Source organism: Nicotiana sylvestris, chromosome 2 (genome assembly GCF_000393655.2).
Source record: "Nicotiana sylvestris chromosome 2, ASM39365v2, whole genome shotgun sequence".
In the NCBI taxonomy this organism is placed as follows: domain Eukaryota; kingdom Viridiplantae; phylum Streptophyta; class Magnoliopsida; order Solanales; family Solanaceae; genus Nicotiana; species Nicotiana sylvestris.
The window spans coordinates 92501226-92522250 of NC_091058.1; the positions used below are offsets into that span (position 1 = coordinate 92501226).

General features: G+C 35.6%; 1 protein-coding gene across 2 annotated transcripts; it reads left to right on the plus strand.

The window, feature by feature from the left end:
• Positions 1 to 19877: 19877 nt before the first annotated feature.
• On the plus strand, positions 19878 to 20754 carry LOC104249878 (non-specific lipid-transfer protein 2-like). Of its 2 annotated transcripts, XM_070167447.1 has the most exons (2): positions 19878 to 20014; positions 20381 to 20754. In XM_070167447.1, the coding sequence occupies exon 2, from the start codon at positions 20383 to 20385 to the stop codon at positions 20635 to 20637; it is 255 nt and encodes an 84-aa protein (XP_070023548.1). In that variant the 5' UTR covers positions 19878 to 20014; positions 20381 to 20382; the 3' UTR covers positions 20638 to 20754. The 2 variants fall into 2 exon arrangements, with proteins under 2 accessions (XP_070023548.1, XP_009804692.1); XM_009806390.2 differs by having other exon boundaries at positions 19878 to 20754.
• Positions 20755 to 21025: the final 271 nt, after the last annotated feature.

A 21025-nucleotide genomic window follows, 5' to 3' on the forward strand; every position in this document is an offset into this window, starting at 1 on the left:
AGATGACCAGCAAGAGGTGTGCTGACTGGCTTAGCATTCTTCATGTTGAAGCGTTCTAGTACACGTTCAATGTACTTCTCCTGAGATAGCCACAACTTTCTACTTGTTCTCTCTCGAACTATCTTCATCCCTAGAATTTGTTGTGCTGGGCCCAAGTCCTTCATATCAAATGACTTGGACAGATCTCCTTTCAACTTTGCTATCAACCCCTTGTCTTTTCCTACAATTAACATGTCATCCACATACAACAACAATATAATAAAGTTATTCTCAGAAAATCTTTTGAAGTATACACATGGATCAGAATAGGTCTTTAGGTATGTTTGACTTTTCATGAATGAGTCAAACTTCATGTACCACTGCCTTGGTGCCTGCTTCAATCCATAAAGACTCTTATTCAATTTGCACACCATGTGTTTCTTTCCAGCTACTTCAAATCCTTCTGGCTGCTCCATATAAATCTCCTCTTCCAAATCTCCATGAAGAAATGCAGTTTTCACATCTAACTGCTCCACTTCAAGATCTAGGCTAGCTGCTAAGCTCAAAATTGTTCGAATAGAAGTCATTTTGACAACAGGTGAGAAAATTTCGTCAAAATCAATACCTTTCTTTTGTTCGAAGCCTTTAACCACCAATCGAGCTTTGTATCTGACCAGCTTGCCATTTCCATCTTTCTTGAGTTTAAAGACCCATTTGCATTTGAGTGGTCTTTTACCCTTTGGAAGTTCAACCAACTTGTATGTGCCATTTTTCTGGAGAGATTCCATCTCTTCTTGCATAGCTTTCATCCACTGGTTCTTTTCTGGATGGGACAACACCTCCTTAAGACTTTCTGGCTCCCCCTCATCACTGATGAGGACATACTCTGTGGAAGGGTACCTGCGTGACTCTACCCTTGGCCTCTCTGATCTCCTCAGAGGTTGAGGTTGTTCTTCTCCCTGAGTGGGGTGCTCCACTTCCTCGACACCTTCATCAAGTTGCTCCCCCTGCTCAATAACCTCACCAGGTTGCTCCACCTGCTCGGCAACCTCGTCGGTTGTACTTTCTGCACTTGTGGGATTGTTAGAAGTAGAAGGAATAGTAACAAAGTTAGGAATTATACCATTTTTCGCCTTTTCTAACATATCAGCAGCAGTTCCAACTTCACTTTCTCGGAAGACTACATCTCTGCTTCTGTTGACCTTCTTCTTTACAGGATCCCACAGTCTGTACCCGAACTCTTCATCTCCATATCCGATAAATATGCAGGGAACAGATTTATCATCCAGCTTTGTTCTCTGCTCTTTTGGTACATGTGCAAAAGCTCTGCAACCGAACACCTTCAGATGCGAGTAGGACACCTCCTTGTTGGTCCAAACTCTCTCTGGGATTTCAAACGCCAACGGAACTGATGGACTCCTATTGATCAGGTAACAGGCTGTCTGAACTGCTTCACCCCAGAATGACTTAGGCAGTTTAGCCATTCTGAGCATGCTTCTCACCTTCTCCACAATGGTGCGGTTCATCCTCTCGGCTACACCATTGTGTTGTGGGGTTCCAGGAACTGTCTTTTCATGTCTGATCCCATGACTTGAACAATACTCTTCAAATTCCCTTGAAGTGTACTCACCTCCATTGTCACTTCGGAGGCGCTTTAGCTTTCGACCCGTCTCCCTTTCTACTAGAGCATGAAATTTCTGGAAAACTTGAAACACCTGATCTTTGGTTTTCAAAATATAAACCCATAATTTTCGTGAAGCATCATCAATAAAAGTAACAAAATATTTGTTACCGCCCATTGATTCAATTTCCATTGGGCCGCAAACATCAGAATATACTAAATCAAGTATATTCAATTTTCTTTCAGACGATGTCTGAAATGAGACTCTATGCTGCTTACCAAATAAACAGTAGTCACAAGGTTTTACAGTTGTACCTTTGGCATAAGAAATGAGTGATTTCTTGGCAAGAATCTTCAATCCCTTCTCGCTCATATGACCCATTCTTTTGTGCCATAAATCTACAGAAATCTCATCTTGTGCCGCGTTCAATTCACCTTGGCATATTTCTGCATTTGTCCTGTACAACGTGCCACGAGCAACTCCCTTTGCAATCACCAATGATCCCTTAGTGAGTCTCCACTTTTGATTTGCAAAATAACTCTCGTATCCATCTCGGTCTAAAGCAATTCCCGAGATCAAGTTCATCCGCAAATCAGGTACATGCCGCACATCCTTTAGAACCAATGTGCATCCGACATTTGTCTTGATACAAATGTCACCAATCCCCGCAATCTTTGAGTAACTTGTGTTACCCATTTTCACTGTGCCGAAATCACCTGCTACATATCTGCAAAAAAGATCTCTTACCGGTGTGGCATGGTGAGATGCCGCTGTGTCAACCACCCATTCCGACTCTGGACCTGACAGGTGCATGCATTCCTCTTCCTCATTTATAAAGAGGACAACATTATCATTATTTTGCACCATGGCGGCTGTGTTGTCGTCATTCTTCTGGCCACTGGTTTCACCTTTGCCCTTCCTTGGATTTGGGCAATCTCTTTTGAAGTGACCTGGTTGATTACAGTTGTAGCAATTTCTGACTCTTGATTTGGATCGGTTCTTTGACTTCCCACGAGCTCCGGATCTACCATAGTTGTTCGAACTCCTTTGATAACTCCTGCCTCTACCTTCTGTGATGAGAGCCTGTCCTTGATTTTCAGGCTTCTTTCTCATCTTCTCATTGAGTAGAAGAGCCGATGTGACATCTTTCAACTCAATAGTAGTCTTACCGTGCAGGATGGTTGTTGCCAAATTATCGTACGAAGATGGCAACGAGTTCAATAGCAAGATGGCTTTATCTTCTTCCTCGATTTTCACTCCGAGGTTGGCAAGCTGTGTGATTAGTCCGTTAAACACATTTAAATGTGACAAAAAATTCGTACCTTCACTCATGTGTAGGGCGTATAACTGCTTCTTCAGGTACAATTTATTTGTCAGCGTTTTGGACATGTATAGGCTTTCCAACCTTGTCCAAATTCCACGTGCAGTGTCTTCATCAATGATGTTATTTACCACATCATCTGATAAGTGCAACCTGATTGCACTAGCAGCTCTTTCATCCAAGTCAGCCCAATCCTCAGCTTTCATGGTATCAGGCTTTTTGGAATCAACATCTAGAACCTTGTGTAATCCTTGTTGGATGAGCAGATCTCTCATCCTTCTTTGCCATGTTGAGAAACCGTTATCTCCGTTGAATTTTGCTACCTCGTACTTTACTCCGGACATTTTTATTTTTCACCAAGTATAGTACTACCGACAGTGAATAGTATTTCAGTGAATGAGCAGAACCTGTGCTCTGATACCAGTTGTTGGGAATAAACCCCTTACCAAAATAATATTCACGGTAATAAAGCGGAATAATAATGTAGCACCGAGATACGGTAATTAACAAGAATAAAAGAGTAACAATGACACCAAAATTTTTACGTGGAAAACCCTTCTGAATAAGGGAAAAAAACCACGACCCCGAGAGGAGCAACTGATATCACTATAGTAAGGAATTTTACACTTTGTAGGTCGGAGGTAAATACTCCAAAGACCACTACAACACTCAAAAGAAATAACCCTCTTTTGATATTCCCACCTCACTACAATATCGCTCACTCTCTATTTTCTTCACAGACTATTTTCTTATACCTTGTCTGTGAAACCTCACTCTTTCTTTCTCTCTTTGTTGGTGTGAAGAAATGAGAGTTGAAGCTCTCCTTTTATAGCCAAAGTTTCACTCTCTAAAGCCTACCATATTTGACAATTTACACACACTTTTCACAATTCAACAAAGTTGGCTACCAAACCAAAGAAATTCAACAAGGTTGGCTACCAACCAAACCAAGTCAACAAGGTTGGCTACCAAACCAAAGAAAACTCTTATTAGGCACATGCCTAATACTTCTTCAATGAGATGGACATCATCACTTGCATCATTTCAGGGTATGTAACATCCTTCTTACATCAGTGATTTGTGATGGTGTCTCAGTTCTCTAAAGTGTTTGTGGAATTTGTCACAGGATAAAACTGTTATTGCTATTAAAGCTCCAGATGCTAGTCTTATTGAAGTTCCTGATCCATGTGAGGTGAGTAACCTGGTCTTTGGCAACCTTGAAATTGCAAACAATATGCTAGACTCTGACCCCATTATATTTCGTAACAGGATCGTGATTTCCCAGAGAAGCAGTATAGGCTTGTTCTTAGAAGCACAACAGGGCCGATAGAGGTCAACAACAACAACAACAACAACAACAACAACAACCCAGTATAATCCCACTTGGTGGGGTCTGGGGAGGGTAGTGTGTACGCAGACCTTACCCCTACCCTAGGGTAGAGAGACTGTTTCCAAATAGACCCCGGCATCCTTCCCTCCAAGAACTTCCCACCTTGCTCTTGGGGAGACTCGAACTCACAACCTCTTAGTTGGAAGTGGTCAAATAGAACGAAAATGTTCGACTATATCATTCAACAGTGATATAGAATGTTCAACAGCTTATGCAATTACTCGAGCTTTTAAACTCTGAATATAAATTACCTAACCAAAAACTTTTCTCAAGATCAAATATTCAACTACTCCCAACTCTAAAAACCTTCTTACAAGCTTAATAGAACGAAAATATCATGAGTGTAAACTTTGAATACCCACCACTTTGAAGTTGAAAATGTCTTAGCATCTTCTTGGTATAGCAAAGGTCTTCATCTCGCACGGCAAGGGATCCTCAGAATATATGCACAATGTCAAATGCGAATCTTTTGCATGTCAAGGAATACAGGAATGCATATACGATACAACACCATGCAAGGGACGGTATGGTAAAGATACATAGAAACCACACAAGAAATGCAATGAAAATATTGGCACCACTACGCCTCTTCGTTTTTTTTTTTTTCAATTTGGTTGGTTAAGAAATAATTATCTATGAAAAAGAATTTGAGAGCACTATAAATGTTATCTGTGAGCTCCTTAACAAAAAAAGCTTGAACTCTAGTATAACTTTCGTCTTTGATCGATGTCTTTTTAGCGACCCGAGGACAAAATATCCAGTTATGTTTTTGTTTCCCACAATTCTTTTCTCAACTAAACTTGTCCAAGACAATTTGTCCAAGAGGCAAAAGTAAAAGACAAAATATGGTTATTTCCTAGGGCAGAGGAGGGGAGGTAGAGGATAACATGTTCCCAACTATAACCTGATAACATCGCATGGTCATCTCTACACCCTATCTTGTTACTTAGAGTAAAACTTGAGAATATTGACAAAAGACATACATGTTGGCACGGAGATGATAAGCCGAATACCTTCATATAGTTTTATCAAGAGGGAATAAAATAATTCATAAATCTATTTGTCGAAAGATTACAACATATTAGGATACGTCCAGAAGAGCACGAATGACTGCAAAGAACAGAAACGTCAAGTCAGTGTCAAATTAAGCATATGAAGCTAAATTTAAATTTCAAATTGTCATGCAAAGATAGCAAATTCCTCTTAGCAATCAAGCAGTGAAATTTTTATGCTGGATACTACCTTAAAACAAAAAGGTACAACATAGGCTACCAAGACAGAAATCAATCCCATCTCCCCAAATAATTGACGAAGATCTGTAGGAATACTGATAAACATGATTCTAACCAATAATATATCATTGAGATACAGATAATATGATCCATTAATTGGTTAACTGCAAGAGAAATTTGAAGAAATAAAAGTTGAAAAGATTTGGGAAGAATTCATAACCGGGAAAATGAATGAGAAAAATTTCCAAAAAGGTAACAAGGGAGAAAAAATGAGGCAGGGTAAAGTAAATTAATCAGGGCTTTTCGAAAAGATTATGATTTTGAAAAGAAAGTGAATTTTACAATATTTTCTCCCGTAGGGGTGGTTGGGCAGGCAGCAGATGAATTGATTCTTAATCAAGTATTAGAACAAATGAAAATACACAAAGAAGACATCTTATTAGAAGTATCGAATCAAAGAGGTACCATAAGACCGCCAAAAAATCCATCAAGCATGACTTTGTTCCTGCTGTCAAAGTAGGAGTGGACTGAAAACTTGGCCTTTGCTGTGAGTGCTACCGAAGTTATTGCCATGGCAAGGAAATAAAAGATAAAGCCTGTCAAGCTAGTAAGTCCCAGAATGCCGGCAATGACACCACCAATGATCGCCATGAATGTGCGGCTGAACAACATCATGCTCAATATAAATTGGAAATGTCCAATGACAGGGAAAAAGCATAATAGCTCAGAAAGACAAAAGAACCCAACTTTACTTGTTCATAAATGATCAACTGCCCGTCTCCATTCACATTTTCATTCTTCCTTCTGTTCCAATTGAATAATCAAGTATTGACATTTCTTAATAGACAATTGCAACACAAAAGGTTGGTTTTGTTTTTCTTTTATATGATAAGTTTATGGAGCTTGGGATTGGTTTGTTGTAGAAGCAAAATAAGAAGCATAGTACTAGGACTTCCATTAGCATTGAAAATCAATATAAACTCTTAAATGATACAAAAAACTACTTCTCATCGATTATTGTAACTTATAAAGGTAAAATTCATTCATCAATACCATTATAATCTGCAGTTCTTGGTGTTGGGTATTAGGTTGTTTCTTTGATGATTGAGGTACTTAGAAATTTAGTGAAGTAACAGAACAGATATTTTTGAAGGACCGTACGCATCTCCTCAAGCCATTATATTAACACATGGAACTACAACAAGAGTAACAGATATTTCCTTTCTGCTTAGGTACAAAGAGCTATAGTCTTGTGCACCGGAAAATAAGAACTCAAGGAACCCAACCCAAAAAGCCATAATACAGAAAAATCATTTCAAGTATTGTTCAAAAGATGAAAAGAAGTTAGCACTGAGATCATGAGATTATTTCAAGATCTTGAAATGAAACGTGGTTTATGAGCTGATTTCAAGAAACATCGTATCTCAAGTTTTAGGACTTGGAATCTGATGATTCAAAAACGAGATGAACGATGACGATCTGAACTATAAGAATGACTATTTATTCGTTCAAAACAAGTAAACATTGAGGTTGTACCGGTTCAATGAAAGTTATGATTCTAGGAATTAAACAAACGAATTTAGATCAAGAAACGTGTTTTGATCAAGAACTAAAAAGTTCCTAAAGTCACCACTTGGAATCAATTAACGTGATAATAAAACAGCACACACAATTGAAAACAAGATAAAGACTAACACCACCTTGCTTGGAACCACAAGGATAAAGAAAACAAAATAGAAAAAAATACTCTATTGCAAATTAGGGCAAATCTCAAAAACGTGAATTCCTTCTACAAGGCATGAGAACCCTTTATATTGGCCTAGGGTCTCTTCTTTGATGACTACAATTCCTAATCTAATAAGGAAATGAAATAGCTAAAGACAAGGAATCCCTATTCTACAAAGAAATGAAACTAAACTTACCAAGAAAAGGAAACAAGAAATCCTTTCTTGTAAAGAAATAATAATTCATATTTTAAGAAGGAAAGAATTTTGGTTTCTTGAAATCAATCTTGAGCTTCTTGGACTTCTTGCGCTTCTTAAAAATAAGTTCATATGATTGAACTAGAGCTCTAAAACATGATCTTGGCCAAGATAAATTCGTCAACCTGGACCTCTAGATTATAGCTCTAATACCAAATTGATGTGATTTTTCGAGTTAACAAAGAACCAATCGACCAGGATCAAGATCTTGAAACGAAAACGTGAGATTTATGGGCTGATTTCTAGAAACAGTGTATCTCAAGTTTTAGGACTCAAAATCCGATGATTCAAAAATGAGGTGAACAATGACGATCTGAACTAGAAGAAAGACTATTTATTCGTTCAAAACAAGTAAATATTGAGGTTGTACTGGTTCAGTGGAAGTTCTGATTCTAAGATATTAAACGAACGAATTTAGATCAAGAAAAATGTTCTTGAATGATCAAGAACTAAAAAGTTCCTAAAGTCACCACTTGAATCAATTAATGTGATAAAGAAACACCACACGCAATTGAAAACAGGATAAAGACCAATGTTATTAAAGGCGAAAAGCGCAAAAAAACTCTAAGGTCTATTAGGGCTTTAAGCGCAAAGCGCAAATAAAGTGTGGGCTTTAATGAAGAAAGGCGCAAATGGAAAAAAACTACAAATATGTAAGTGTAGTCCAAGACTAATACCAAATATAGTAACACGTAATGATTTATTTTTTTAGTCGTCTACCAAAAAATTTTGGTTGTGTATGCTTTCAGCGTTAACCAAATTTAATAATTAAACATAAAAATCAATATGATACATAAATAATGATATATTCTATGTAATTTTAGATTATCAAAATACCACTTCAAATTCGAAAAAATATAAGAAATCTTGACATGAATATGAAAGAACAAAGAGATGATTGACGCATTTCAATAACACATAATAAGAAAGTGATATAATCTATTATTTAAAGTAAATAAAAATGAATGCACTGTATAGTTCTATTAAATATCATATTCCATTGAGGATCTCAAATATTTCTAGACATCTTTTAAATAAAATTCTATATAAAGTTTTAAAATTATCTATTTATATGTCCGTTTGGTTCAGATTTTTTTTACTCAATACCAAATCAAATCAAACCAAATCTAGTCAGGTTTTTTTAATCTGTTTGATTTGACTTTTCGATTTGGTAAAGTTTTCCAATTCGATTTCTACACCCCTACTTGTTAATATATTTACCATTTCCGAGTTTATTCAACTTAAACGCGAACACATTCCTTAGGCTTTTTGGAAATACAACACCAGCATTTCTACAACTATATAATATAATACCCCGTACGTAAATATCAGTACACACATATTTTCTCATGGCAACTCAAACTTAAACTTTACCACCAAAGGATGTGGTGCAGTGGATGAGACTGCTCTTCCCTTAACCAGAGTTCTCGGGTTCGAGCCCTGGGTATGAAAAAATTCTTGGTAGGGAATGCTTCCCCCGAATGGGGCCCTACGCGGCACGAATTCGGATATAGTTGGGCTCCGATGCGGGTACCGGACACCGGATGAGAAACCAAAAAAAAAAAAATCAACTTTACAGGAGCAGTGCTATACTTCAAGAAACCCCATCCCCTGTTCAAGAATGATCCTCCAGTTGAATTCCCAATTTTAGCAAAGAACAATAGATCTCCATTTGAATTTCCAAATTTAACGATAAAAGTTGAGATAGGTATCAAGAATCTAAAGCAGACAGAAAGTACAGAATCTGTGGCTACTGAATTTAGTAGCGCTGATGATGAATGTGTGTTGTTTGATTTTGGGAACGATTATGGATTTCGACAGTTTCATCAAATATTGGATAAAAAGTTTCCACCATATTCTCCATACATAAACTCCAAGAAGCCTTCAAAAAGTTTTCATACTGCAATGACTAAAGATGTAATGAATTTAAGTGATGAAGTCTTCAAGTTATTGTCCCAAGAAGACATGCTCAATGAGTCTCAGCAAAACGATTTATCTTTTTTGATACTTTGATACCTAATTAAGTTTCATATTCTTGTTAGTATTAGTGATTAATTGGTTCTGTTTTTCTTTTTTTTTTTTTAAAAAAAAATTGGTTCTGTTTTGAATTCAGTTATGAATGTAAAGGATCTACACCTTCTTCTGCTTTTGTAGAAGTGGTGGATGCTCACTCTCGTCTAAATTAAGAAGGTAGTGAAAGTTAAGACTACAAACAAGATACATTGTGCTTTTCTGCAAATCTAAGAATATTTTTGCTGTATTTAGAAAAGGTTTTATTTTTTTAAAATTTTTAAGTTGGTTATGTTGGAACGGATAGTGCTCTTGAACGATATAGTCAACAGGTCAGCACTTATTCAGCCATACAATTTACGGTTTTAAATAGATACATAGCGCTAGAAAACTAAAACCAAAACTTCCCGTTATGTTAGATGAGTTTGTTTACCGTGAAAATGGTAACAATAATTAAATTTGTAAATAGGACTCTAAAAATATGTGATCTATTTTTATGCTAGTTGTTAGAGCAGTTAATGCTAAGAGTATAAAATTTAACGATGAGATACAAGCTAAAACGAGACAGTAATTAAACCGAGGGGCTTGTTGTCCGGGCTTCGAACTGGTCGATGAAGGGCCTCGGGGTCGATGTCCGGCTCGAGCTCGAGCTATCGGGAGCAACCAGGGAAGGGATAACAGTTAGAATATAATTAAAAAAGGCTCTTTATGGCCAATACCAAGCAATACATGAAGAACAAGTATGAAAGTATAAAATGGAAAGAGTAGCCTCAAGCAAATGGGTTAGAGAGCAAAGAGAGAGAGGAGGATATTATTGATCTTGTGTAGAATATTTGGAGCAACAGTAGCAGGTTACAAAGTAATGTGGGTTCCCTTTATATACGAGGGGAATCCGGTTATAGTACAACATACATTAATTGTAAAAGCATGGAGATGAGACGGCTAGACGTGACGCCTCGACATAGGCTCTGGGTTGGCCGGCTCTATCAGACTTAGCCGCGTGCCTTGGGAATTTCCCTTTTTGTTCCAGCCTCGATCTTCATCTTCTTTGAGTCGAGCCTCGACGAGCCCTCAGGGAGGGGACTCAGTCGCAACTCCACGTCCTCGGGGTCTCGAGATACTCTTCCAAGATGGCTTGGCAGCAAGAAATTAAACCCTCTGATTTCACCACATACAAAGTTCATTCCTTTTTTTCCCTTTTACGTCTTTAAACATGGTTTATTTGATTGTCAATCCAAATCATAATTTTTTTTCTATAACCATATGGTATGAGGTATCCAATTCACTGGCCCGACTAATTTAGATTTGTGTCGCGTAAAGCCGTCTAAGGGAGAAGCCCTCTCTATTATCATGAAAAACATCTTATTCTTTTTTATACGCATTTGATATCTGGAACATATTGATGCTTGAGATATGATCATGCCCAACTGTAGTTCTAAAAAGGATAACCGGTTGTTGCAAAAATATAATCCGGTCTAAATATCTGGAGTAGAATCCCACAAAGAACTAATGTTTAGCTACAACGGTTCGCTATCACTAAGAAGACAAGCTCGAACAATTACTAAGTTATAAATATTAAGATTCTTATATCTAACTAATTAACTAACAAATTAAAGGAGTGAATTGACAATTAGGAATGTTGGAGACTAAATTAAGGAGGTCTAGAGTTTTGATTTCCACACAATTGTCAGAATCCTTCCCGCTACGCCTTGTATAACTTTGCCTAATTATTATCTACCGATCGTGAGTAGTTTGGGTGTCGTAATTCTCTTTTGAGCAACTACTATAATTTACTAGACATATTTTTTCGAACTCGCTAGCTGGCACTAATTCACCGCTCACTACGATCGCATCAAGGTTTCGTTATTTTTAATCCCTCCTTTAAACCCTCCGTATTGATTTCTCATATACGTTAGGAGTGATGTTATTCAACAGCTACCTAAATGTATATCCTTTTCAAGTAATACACACTAAATAGGCACAGTCAATTGATGGTCATTCAATCAACAACAATAAACACGTAGTTGAACAGGTAGCAAAATCCAACGGCTGAATTATATAAAAATATAATAAGAAATTAACTTACAAAAGGTTCCATCAAAACCCTAGATAACAAATTAGTGATTCATATAGTATGTAAAACTACAATACTAGAATTCATAACCAATAATAGAAATAGGAAGAAAAAAGTAAAAAACTCGTAGAAGAATTCTCCGACTTGCTCCTAGAGTGTTCTTGCCTCCTTAGATCGAATCCCCTCTAAAAAAACGTCCAACCCCTTATCTTAGACATGTTTAGGAAGTATTTATAGGCTAGAGTCGAAGTCTCCGAGTCCAAAGTTGAGTAGAAAATAATTTATTTACGGACTGGAGGACCAGGCTATAAGCCAGGCGAGGCATGGTCTGTAGCGCGCCATAAGCCATGCGAAGCCTGGTGGAGCTCGCCTTAAGCTAGGCGAGGCGAGGTCTATAGCGAGAAACATCATGCTATAGAGCTAGCAACGCCTGGCCTGACGCCAGGCTTGGGTACTTCATGCTTTTGTGCTCTTTTCTTGTATTTTCATCCTCTTTTCGTGCAACCTTCACTCGTCTTTGTCTTCTAATGCTCCTACACATAAAATAACATATTTTAGCTCAAATATCGCACAATTAACCATTAAAATAACAACATGTAAGGCGAGTAATGTGCTAAAAATATAGTATTTTAGCCAAACGTCAAGATACTTGTGCATAAGAAAAGAAATGCGTATATAGACACCCTGAAATTCACAACACAAAAGAATGATGCATTTTATGCTAAAGAAAAGAAAGGATATATCGAGCCTTTATTAGTTGCAATTAGTACCCATCTTTTACATGGCTTAATTCACGCTAGTAATGGTAAGGAAGTCTTACCTCATATAGTAAACTATTACACTCTATTTATTATAAATCAAAACAATTTCAAAATATTATTACGTGTAGCTACCATTTCTATTTTATAGCAAAATTTATTTATAACTACCATTGAGACATGAAATACGCCAATTATGTTCTCTCTCTCTCTCTCTCTCTATATATATATATATATCAGCAAGATTCTCATTCCTCTCTCTTCTCCATCAAATTAGCAGAATTGTCGGCGTCGTTATCGTAGTCGTCGTCAGAATTCTCGTCGGCGTCATCATCTATTATTGGCTCATCCTCTTAGACAAACAAATCTGTCCATGGCTACAGCGGAGAAGATTTGAGGGCCGGGTTTTTGTTCGTCTCAATTTTTACTTTTAAATCAATGTATACAATATTTTGCTTGGCCGAAAATCACCATCTCCGGCAAACTTTATTCTCTTCTTTACTATTTTAGTCACACGTATAATGATACAAATATATTGTATTCTGTACAAAAACACTCAAATATATTGTATTTTGCATAAATAAATTATTTTTTTGCTTGTATTTATATATTCCGAAGGTTTGTATTTTTTGAATACAGTCGAATTGAATACGACGAATTGAATATAATGTATAGTAGTGAATAATAAATATATGTGAATTGAAAACAATGTATACAGTCGAGTTGAATAGAACGGTGTACACCCCATTTCTTGATTATCTCACTGTATTTATAAATACAGTCACGCGAATACATGGAATACAACACAATAGCAGCGAAATTTATGTAGAATTGATTTTGTTGAGTTAAATTAGGAGTGATAAATACTAACTGATCCTCTTTTCGTTACTAAACAGGTGGACTCCCCTATTTTTTAGGCGAATTTCGCTACTGTATTCATGAATACAGTAGCGCGAATACAAAAAATACAGTCGCATAGCTGGACTATTTTTTAGGCGAATTCCGCTATTGTATTCATGAATAAAGTAGCGCGAATACATCGAATACAATCGCGCAGCAGCAAATTTTATGTAGGATTGATTTTGTTGAGTTAACTTAGGAGTGATCGTTATTACACAGCTGGATTCCCCCATTTTTAGGCAAATTTCGCTACTGTATTCATGACTACAATAGTACAACGAATTCAATCGCACAGTTGGACTCCCCTGTTTTTTTGGCGAATTCCGCTATTGTATTCATGAATCAGTAGAACGAATACAGTTGCGTAACAATTAAATAGTAGCTATAGAAAGTAGTTGTGTATATGGTGGCTATAGGAAGTTAATAGCCACTAAACAATAGCGATTTCTGAAAATTCTTCAAGTATTGGGTTTGCCAAGTTCTCTAGGGGGATTTACATCTATATCCGTTTTTTGGTCACGTTTTAACTTGTACCCGCTTTGCAAAAAAAAAATTTGCAAGCATACCCATTTTTTCGCGTAACTTCAGCATACGAGCCTGAAGTAGCAAAGGCAATCACACAAACTTCAGCATTCTAGTAGACGGGCCTGAAGTAGCAAAAATTGTTGAACCAAGTGTGCTAAAATTTTTGTTTGTAATTGCTGAATTTAAGCATTCTAGTGCTGAAGTTTTGTTCTCCATTTGCTAAAGTTTTTATTTGTAATTTCTGAACTTAAGCATTCTAGTAGCTGAAGTTTTGTGATGCTGAAGTTATTTAGTTCATTTGTAAAAACTTCAGCACTAAATAAGCTGAAATTTTTTTTGTCCTGGATTCATTAGTTTTGTCATTAAGCCTTTTCAAAAACTTCAGTAGAAAATGCTGAAGTTATTTAGTTCATTTGTAAAAACTTCAGCACTAAATAAGCTGAAACTTTTCAAAAACTTCAGCAGAAGATACTGAAGTTATTTAGTTCATTTGTAAAAACTTCAGCACTAATAAGCTAAAGCTTTTTTGTCCTGGATTCATTAGTTTTGTCATAATGCTTTTTCAAAAACTTCAGCAGAAGATGCTGAAGTTATTTAGTTCATTTATAAAAACTTCAGCACTATATAAGTTGAAATTTTTGAAAAAGCTTTCTAACATACTAGATAAATAATCACCTTATTCTTTCATAGTGTATTACTACTATAAAATAATCAGATTGCCAACAGTATCTAAATCATAAATTTTGGAATAATAAACGTGAAAGGAACAGAATTATCATGAAAAGAATCACTAAGTGTGACCTTAAACTTCCCGTACGTGAAAATATTCACAAATTATTGTCTACTAACTTACGTAATTATTTATAATTTATTTTTAAATAATCTGATAAAAATACTTATGCCAATCATCCCATGAACTGAAGTTTCATAGCAGCACCAACAACAGTAGAAGGAAGAAGAAGAAGAAGAAGAAGAAGAAGAAGAAGAAGAAGAAGAAGAAGAAGAAGAAGAAGAAAACGAAGGAGGAGAAGGAGGAGGAGAAATAGGGCTGAAGTTGTTTAAAAAGTGGGTACAAGTTAAAACTTTAAAGAAAAAAAAATATAGGTTAAATGGGAGTGACCAAATAAGGCGTCCCGTACAATTTTTATAGTTCTCTGCATCAAGTAGAATAAGGCTCTAAATGGGCTTTAGAGGGCCCATTGAATGGGTCTAACCTATAAAACTCTAAGCCTTTCAATTTGAATTTGAATTTTCTTCTGATTTTGTTAGAGTGGGAGAAATAATGATCATTATTACACTCAAGTTGGCGGAAAGCTCTCATTTTAAATATTTTCAAAATTAAAATAAATTATTCATAGATAAGAATATGAAAATTATGGAAAATACATTAATTAAATATACAATTTAAGAGCCAAAATGTTCAAAAAATGCTCTGAATATCTAGACTTGATAGCACAACTGCACAAGTACATAAATTTATACTAAGTCTTCAAATCTAACTTATAGGAAAAGTATGTTACATAAGTTATCTTCAGGTATCTGAAAGAAAATTTCAAAAAAATCGTAGTATAGAAACCTTAGAGTAGACAGCCCAAGAGGTACTGGGCTCTTAGAGCCTCTGCTTACACCAGAATGAACCCAACTATGGCACTATGAATTACTCCGATCTCATTTTTTTAAAATTTTGATTATTACTTACACCATTACATACGTTGCATCTCAAGCTTGATTCGTAGAATTAGTGACAAAACAGTTTTCAAAACTTTAACAACACTCAAATGATTTTAAAAGAAGGAAACGAAAAAAATATTCGTCGCATTGCAAAAAGAATGACGGTATCAAATGTATGAGAGTCAAATGAATCATAATGTTATTATAAAAGCACATTCACAAAATTCATTCATAAACAAGAACAAATTCTTTTGTGCGCCTTTTTATGAATGAATTCTGTCAACGTGCTTTTGTTATAAAATTATGATTGCCGAGAGTATTAGTATTAGTTTTGATTGAATGCGCTTGCGCCAAAACAGATTGTCAAGAGTGTTAGTATTAATACAAGTGATGCGAGGCTAATATGTTATATGTGTATCGTCATTTATCCTATGCTTACTTGTAATGTTAATAATTTGTGTTATATTTGCACTTAATTGAATTATTTTTGTGCGTAGGATCACTTGGAATTGAAGTGGAAAGAAAGATAAAGAGATATCAAAGACAACAAAATAGAGCACGAGAGGAATAACGACGCAAGACCGCGAAAGCACCACGCTAGACGAGCTCCAGGGGGAGGTGGCGACCGCACTAGGCAAGCTCCAGGGCGAGGATGATAAGGGCATGACGCGCCAAGGGCTCTATTATGAGGCGTTGATTACCAGTCAGCTTGGGGCTTGGTTATTTCAGCCCTGTACCTTACCCTACCTTATAAATATCTCATAAACATAGTTTTTGAGGGAGAGACAAGTTTTGAAGAGGGAAATACGGCCGGAACAATTGCAAGCAACAAATCACACGAATTCTTCTTTCAATTCTTCTTAGTTTGTAGATTAATACTTCAGTTATTAATGTGATTGTTAGCATGACTTTGAGTAGCTAAATTAATGCCTAAATTGAACCTTTTGAAGGATGAAATTCTCATTATATTCAATTTTGCCTTTGAATTTCCTACTTATTCAGTTATGTGCTTATTTTAGTTAATTGAAGAGCTCTCAATTGTTAAAGTCTATTTATTATGTATTGCTTGAAAAAGAGTGCATATTTAGGTTGTTGTTGAACAACGTCACTTCCACAGTATATGAGAGATCAATACACCGGGTTTAAAATCGGGATTAGAGATAACGAAGCTTTGATGTGATCACAATGAGCGGTGAGAAAGTGCGAGCTAGCGTAATTCGAGAAATATGACAAGTACATTATTGTAGTTTCTAGAGAGAGAATTGCAAAAAGTCAAGTGCTCATGATCAGTAGAGAATACTTAAGCGAAATTATATGAATATACCGGGAAGGATTCCGATAATTAGGAAAATTATAACTCTAGGCTTTTCCAACTTGTCTCCAACCTTTAGTATCTACAACAACAATAACAACAATCTTACTACTTTAAATCTGTCAGTTAATTAACTAGAAATAAAAATCTTAATCTTTATAACTTAGAAAATTGTTAGAACTTGTCTTTTTAGTGATAGTAAATAGTTGTAGCTAAACCTTAGTTGTCTGTGGGATTCGACTCCGTACTCTTAGATTGAATTATATTTGCAGCAACCGCTTAGTTCTTTTTGTAAGGCATAGTTGGGCGTGACCAACGAGTTTTAAAAAGACAAATCTACTAAACTAATTGACCATAATTATTGAGCCGATACGTTAGTTTCTGTATGAAATATGAAATTAGGAGTGTACATAGGTTGGGTTGGTTCGGATTTTACAATTACCAAATGATCACGCCCAACTATGCCTTCTAAATGACAAAGCAGCCGTTGCAAATATAATCCGGTTTAAGTCCGAAGTCGAATCCTCAGGGAACTAACCTATCTATTACAACTCTTTGGTAATGCTATTATCAACTCAACCAATTTCTAGATGCAAGATTTTTATCAATCAATCTTGGGTCTTTGTTTAACTACTTCAAATAATACTAGAAAGACAATATGCTAGATTAAAGATAATTCAATGGTAAAAAGATCTAGGGCAGTGATTTCCCCAATTGCTAGCTTCGGTCTTGACTCTTTCGCTATAATCTCACCGTAATACTCTGTGAGGATTAAGAGCTATGGGTTATTGTAATTATCTCTCGATCAACTACAATAAGTTACTAGAGCATTCTCTCGTACTCTAGCTGACAATATGTGCAGCTCTAAATTATCCCACCAAAGTTTCGTTATCTCTAAACTCACTTTTAAGTTCAAGTAATGAATCTCTTCAATTACCCAAAAATGGTATCGATCAACAGCTGTCTAACCTAATATTCTTTCTCAAGCAATATAAGGTAATTAGACACGATTAATCAAGGGCCCATTCAATTAATCACCATACAAAACGTAGTTGAACAATCATATAATAAATCCGGCTCGATTATAACAAGTTGAGTCAAACTTCAACCAACAATTGGTTCCATCAACCCTAGATAATTGTTTAGCTACTCATAACAAAATAGAATAAAACTACAAAGTTGTTCATAATGAATAATTGCAAGAATTAAAAGGAGATAGAAAAACTCTAATGTTTGGTTGATCTTCTCACACTTGTTCTTGCCTCCAAAGTAGTCTAAAAACAAGCTTAATTCCCTCTTGGGCGAGCTTCTAAAGTTTATAAGGGTTTGGAACAAGTTTTTCCCGAATTACACTTTGGTCCTCAATTTTCTAGCATTTGAACAGTTCGACCGCGGCTCGACCGCGGTGAACGTTGAACATTCTGCCTCGCCTAATTAATCTGCCGCGGTTTAACCGCGGTTCCACCACGGTCGCGGTGGATTTCACTCAGTCCATTTTTGCTTCTTATGCTCGGGTACTTCTTGATTGGGCGTTTTCTTCACATTATTGACTCCAACGCACTCCGTAGTGCTTCCTCACTTAGATTATTCCCTGTGAAGCAAAAGAACACCATTTAGAGCATTTTGTTATCAATTCGCCTATAAAACAATAATAAAGCATGGTAATATTAAGGTGTAAATATCATCTATATAACCTAATATCACCAAACCAAACCAATTGTATCGGGTTATTAAATCTAAAGACCAAACCAAACCAATAGAACTCGGATTTTCTCGAATTTTCGGGTTATTCGGGGTTTTTTTCCCGGTAAAATCTTCGTAGAATAAAACATATAAATTATGCTCAAAATATTTCTTTAATCCTAGTAAGATACAACTATATAAAGTATTTTCCAAGAAAATAATACGAAATATGAGATGTGTCATGATATTATCCTAAAATATTCTACAATAAAATAATAAAATTATTTAATATGAATATTGCTAATTAAAAAGCCATAATAAAAATAAGCATAATCTAAAAGTGCTAAGTCATGCTAAAATAAGTTGACTAATAAGAGAGTATTAATTACATGACTAAACGCTAAAGAAAAAATAAAAATAGGTTATGTATTTTTATCTAAATTATTGCAAAACAAAAATAGATACTCAATACATTCTCGTTCGTAGTATTGAATTGAATGTCTTTTGTTACCATTAGTATTGATTTGATTTTATTTGGGCTTTTGTTAGCATTATTTAATTTACTAATATTAATGACTATAAAACTTATTGGAACATTCAAAAGTTCTAAGTCCAACCTTGAAATAATACCTTAAAAGATAAAATTATGAAATTTTTTAAGAAATATTTATAAATTACATCACAATAAGTATATTTATATATTAAATATATCTAAAATTTCTATATATGTAATGTCGGGTTGGTTTAGTTTCGGTTCGACTTTCTTTAGTTAAAACCAAACCAAACCAAACCAATTATGGTCGTTTTTTTTTCCAACACCAACCAAACTAAACCATAGTCAGGGTTTTTTTTCTCAGTTTGACTCGGATTATCGGGTTGGTGCGGTTTGTCGGTTTCCTTTGTACACCCCTATCTGAAATTATTGGAATGGCTTAGGGATATTTTTTGTTCATTTTAGTAACACAAGGATATTCGAATATGAGGCATATTTGAAGGAATTTTTTTAATCATTTTCTTGTTTATCTTCTTAACGAGGGGGAATCCTAGAGAAAGAAAAAGCTATACTTCATGATTGTCTAACCAAACTATTCAATGTTATATGTACTAAGGAGTGAAAAAGCTAAATGAGTGGAGAGAGTATCTTGATTGTGAACATATACAAAACGAATTCAAATTTACTTTTACAAAGTATGAGGTTACTGAACTTAAGAATCGTATTATGAATCTTAGAAAAGAGTGATAGAGCATATACATATAGGGACATTAAAGGGCTAACAAGAACTATTTCGGATTTACATTGTGCAAATCTATAAAATTAAAGGGGCTATCTTATATTTTTGCTACTTTAAATGGTTAAGTTTGGGATAGAAATCTGTAACATGTCTTTGAATACATTGAAGTCAAGTTTCTCACTTAAAAACAATACGGATATGAAGAAGAAATATCATGTTTAGAGAGAGTAAGAGAAATGGTCACTATATAGAGATGAAGAAGTGTGAACAGATCTCCTTCCTTCAAAAGCTTGCAGCAGTATAACGTACGAATCAGTCTAAAAGTAAGTAAATGGCAAAAATAAACTTACGACCATTAGTCGGCGAGGTTTGTAGTCATATGTTTACTACATCTGCCACCAACCCAATGTACAAATTTTCCAGCATCACCATTTCTAGTAGTGCCAAACTACAAATCTTCTTCAAATTTGTGATCTGTTTATCTTTTTGTCATTTCTTCAACACTTTCAAAAATGGGGTCTCTTTCTTTCCTCAGCATTGTCTTGAATCGCCCATTTCTACTCTATAAATTGAGGAATAAACTTTCACTACTTCTTCACTTCACTTCCAATTTATTATATAATAATTTCTCTCTTTTCTACATATAATTCAGTGCTAAAAAATGAAGAAGGGTTGTTCTTTGGTTGCAGTAATGTTGGTGGTGGTCCTTATTGGTGACCAATTGGGGGCGAGCGAGGCGGTGACATGCAGCGCCACACAGCTGAGCCCGTGCTTGGGGGCGATCACATCAGGAACGCCCCCATCACAGGCTTGTTGCGCTAGGCTGAGGGCCCAACAGCCTTGCCTTTGTGGATATATGAGGGATCCTAACCTTAGGCAGTATGTCAACTCTTCTAATGCCAGGAAAGTTGCTAGCTCCTGCGGAGTTAGCATTCCCAGTTGTTAATTAGGTCTTATGTATACCAACATTTTAGTTACTTGTTGTGTAGCTTCTAGTATGGGAATAAAACTTCAATGGCACCTATAGCCTATAATAAAAATGGTTGTAATCTATCTTATGTAATTATAACCACGTTACTTTTATTTCATTTTGTTTGTATTATTGATATGAATCTTGTTTTAGCGCTACTTGCTCTAATGGTTGCATCAATTTAGGGAACGACTATGATTTTAACACCTAATAACAATATTTGCCGTATGAAAGATACTTCAGCTTTAACCAATAATCATAGCCAACAACAGACAAAACAGTATATATTAATTAGATAAATTGCTGAGTAACACAGAGGATCATAAAAGGAGATTTATCAAGGAAATTAATGAATTTCAAGGTA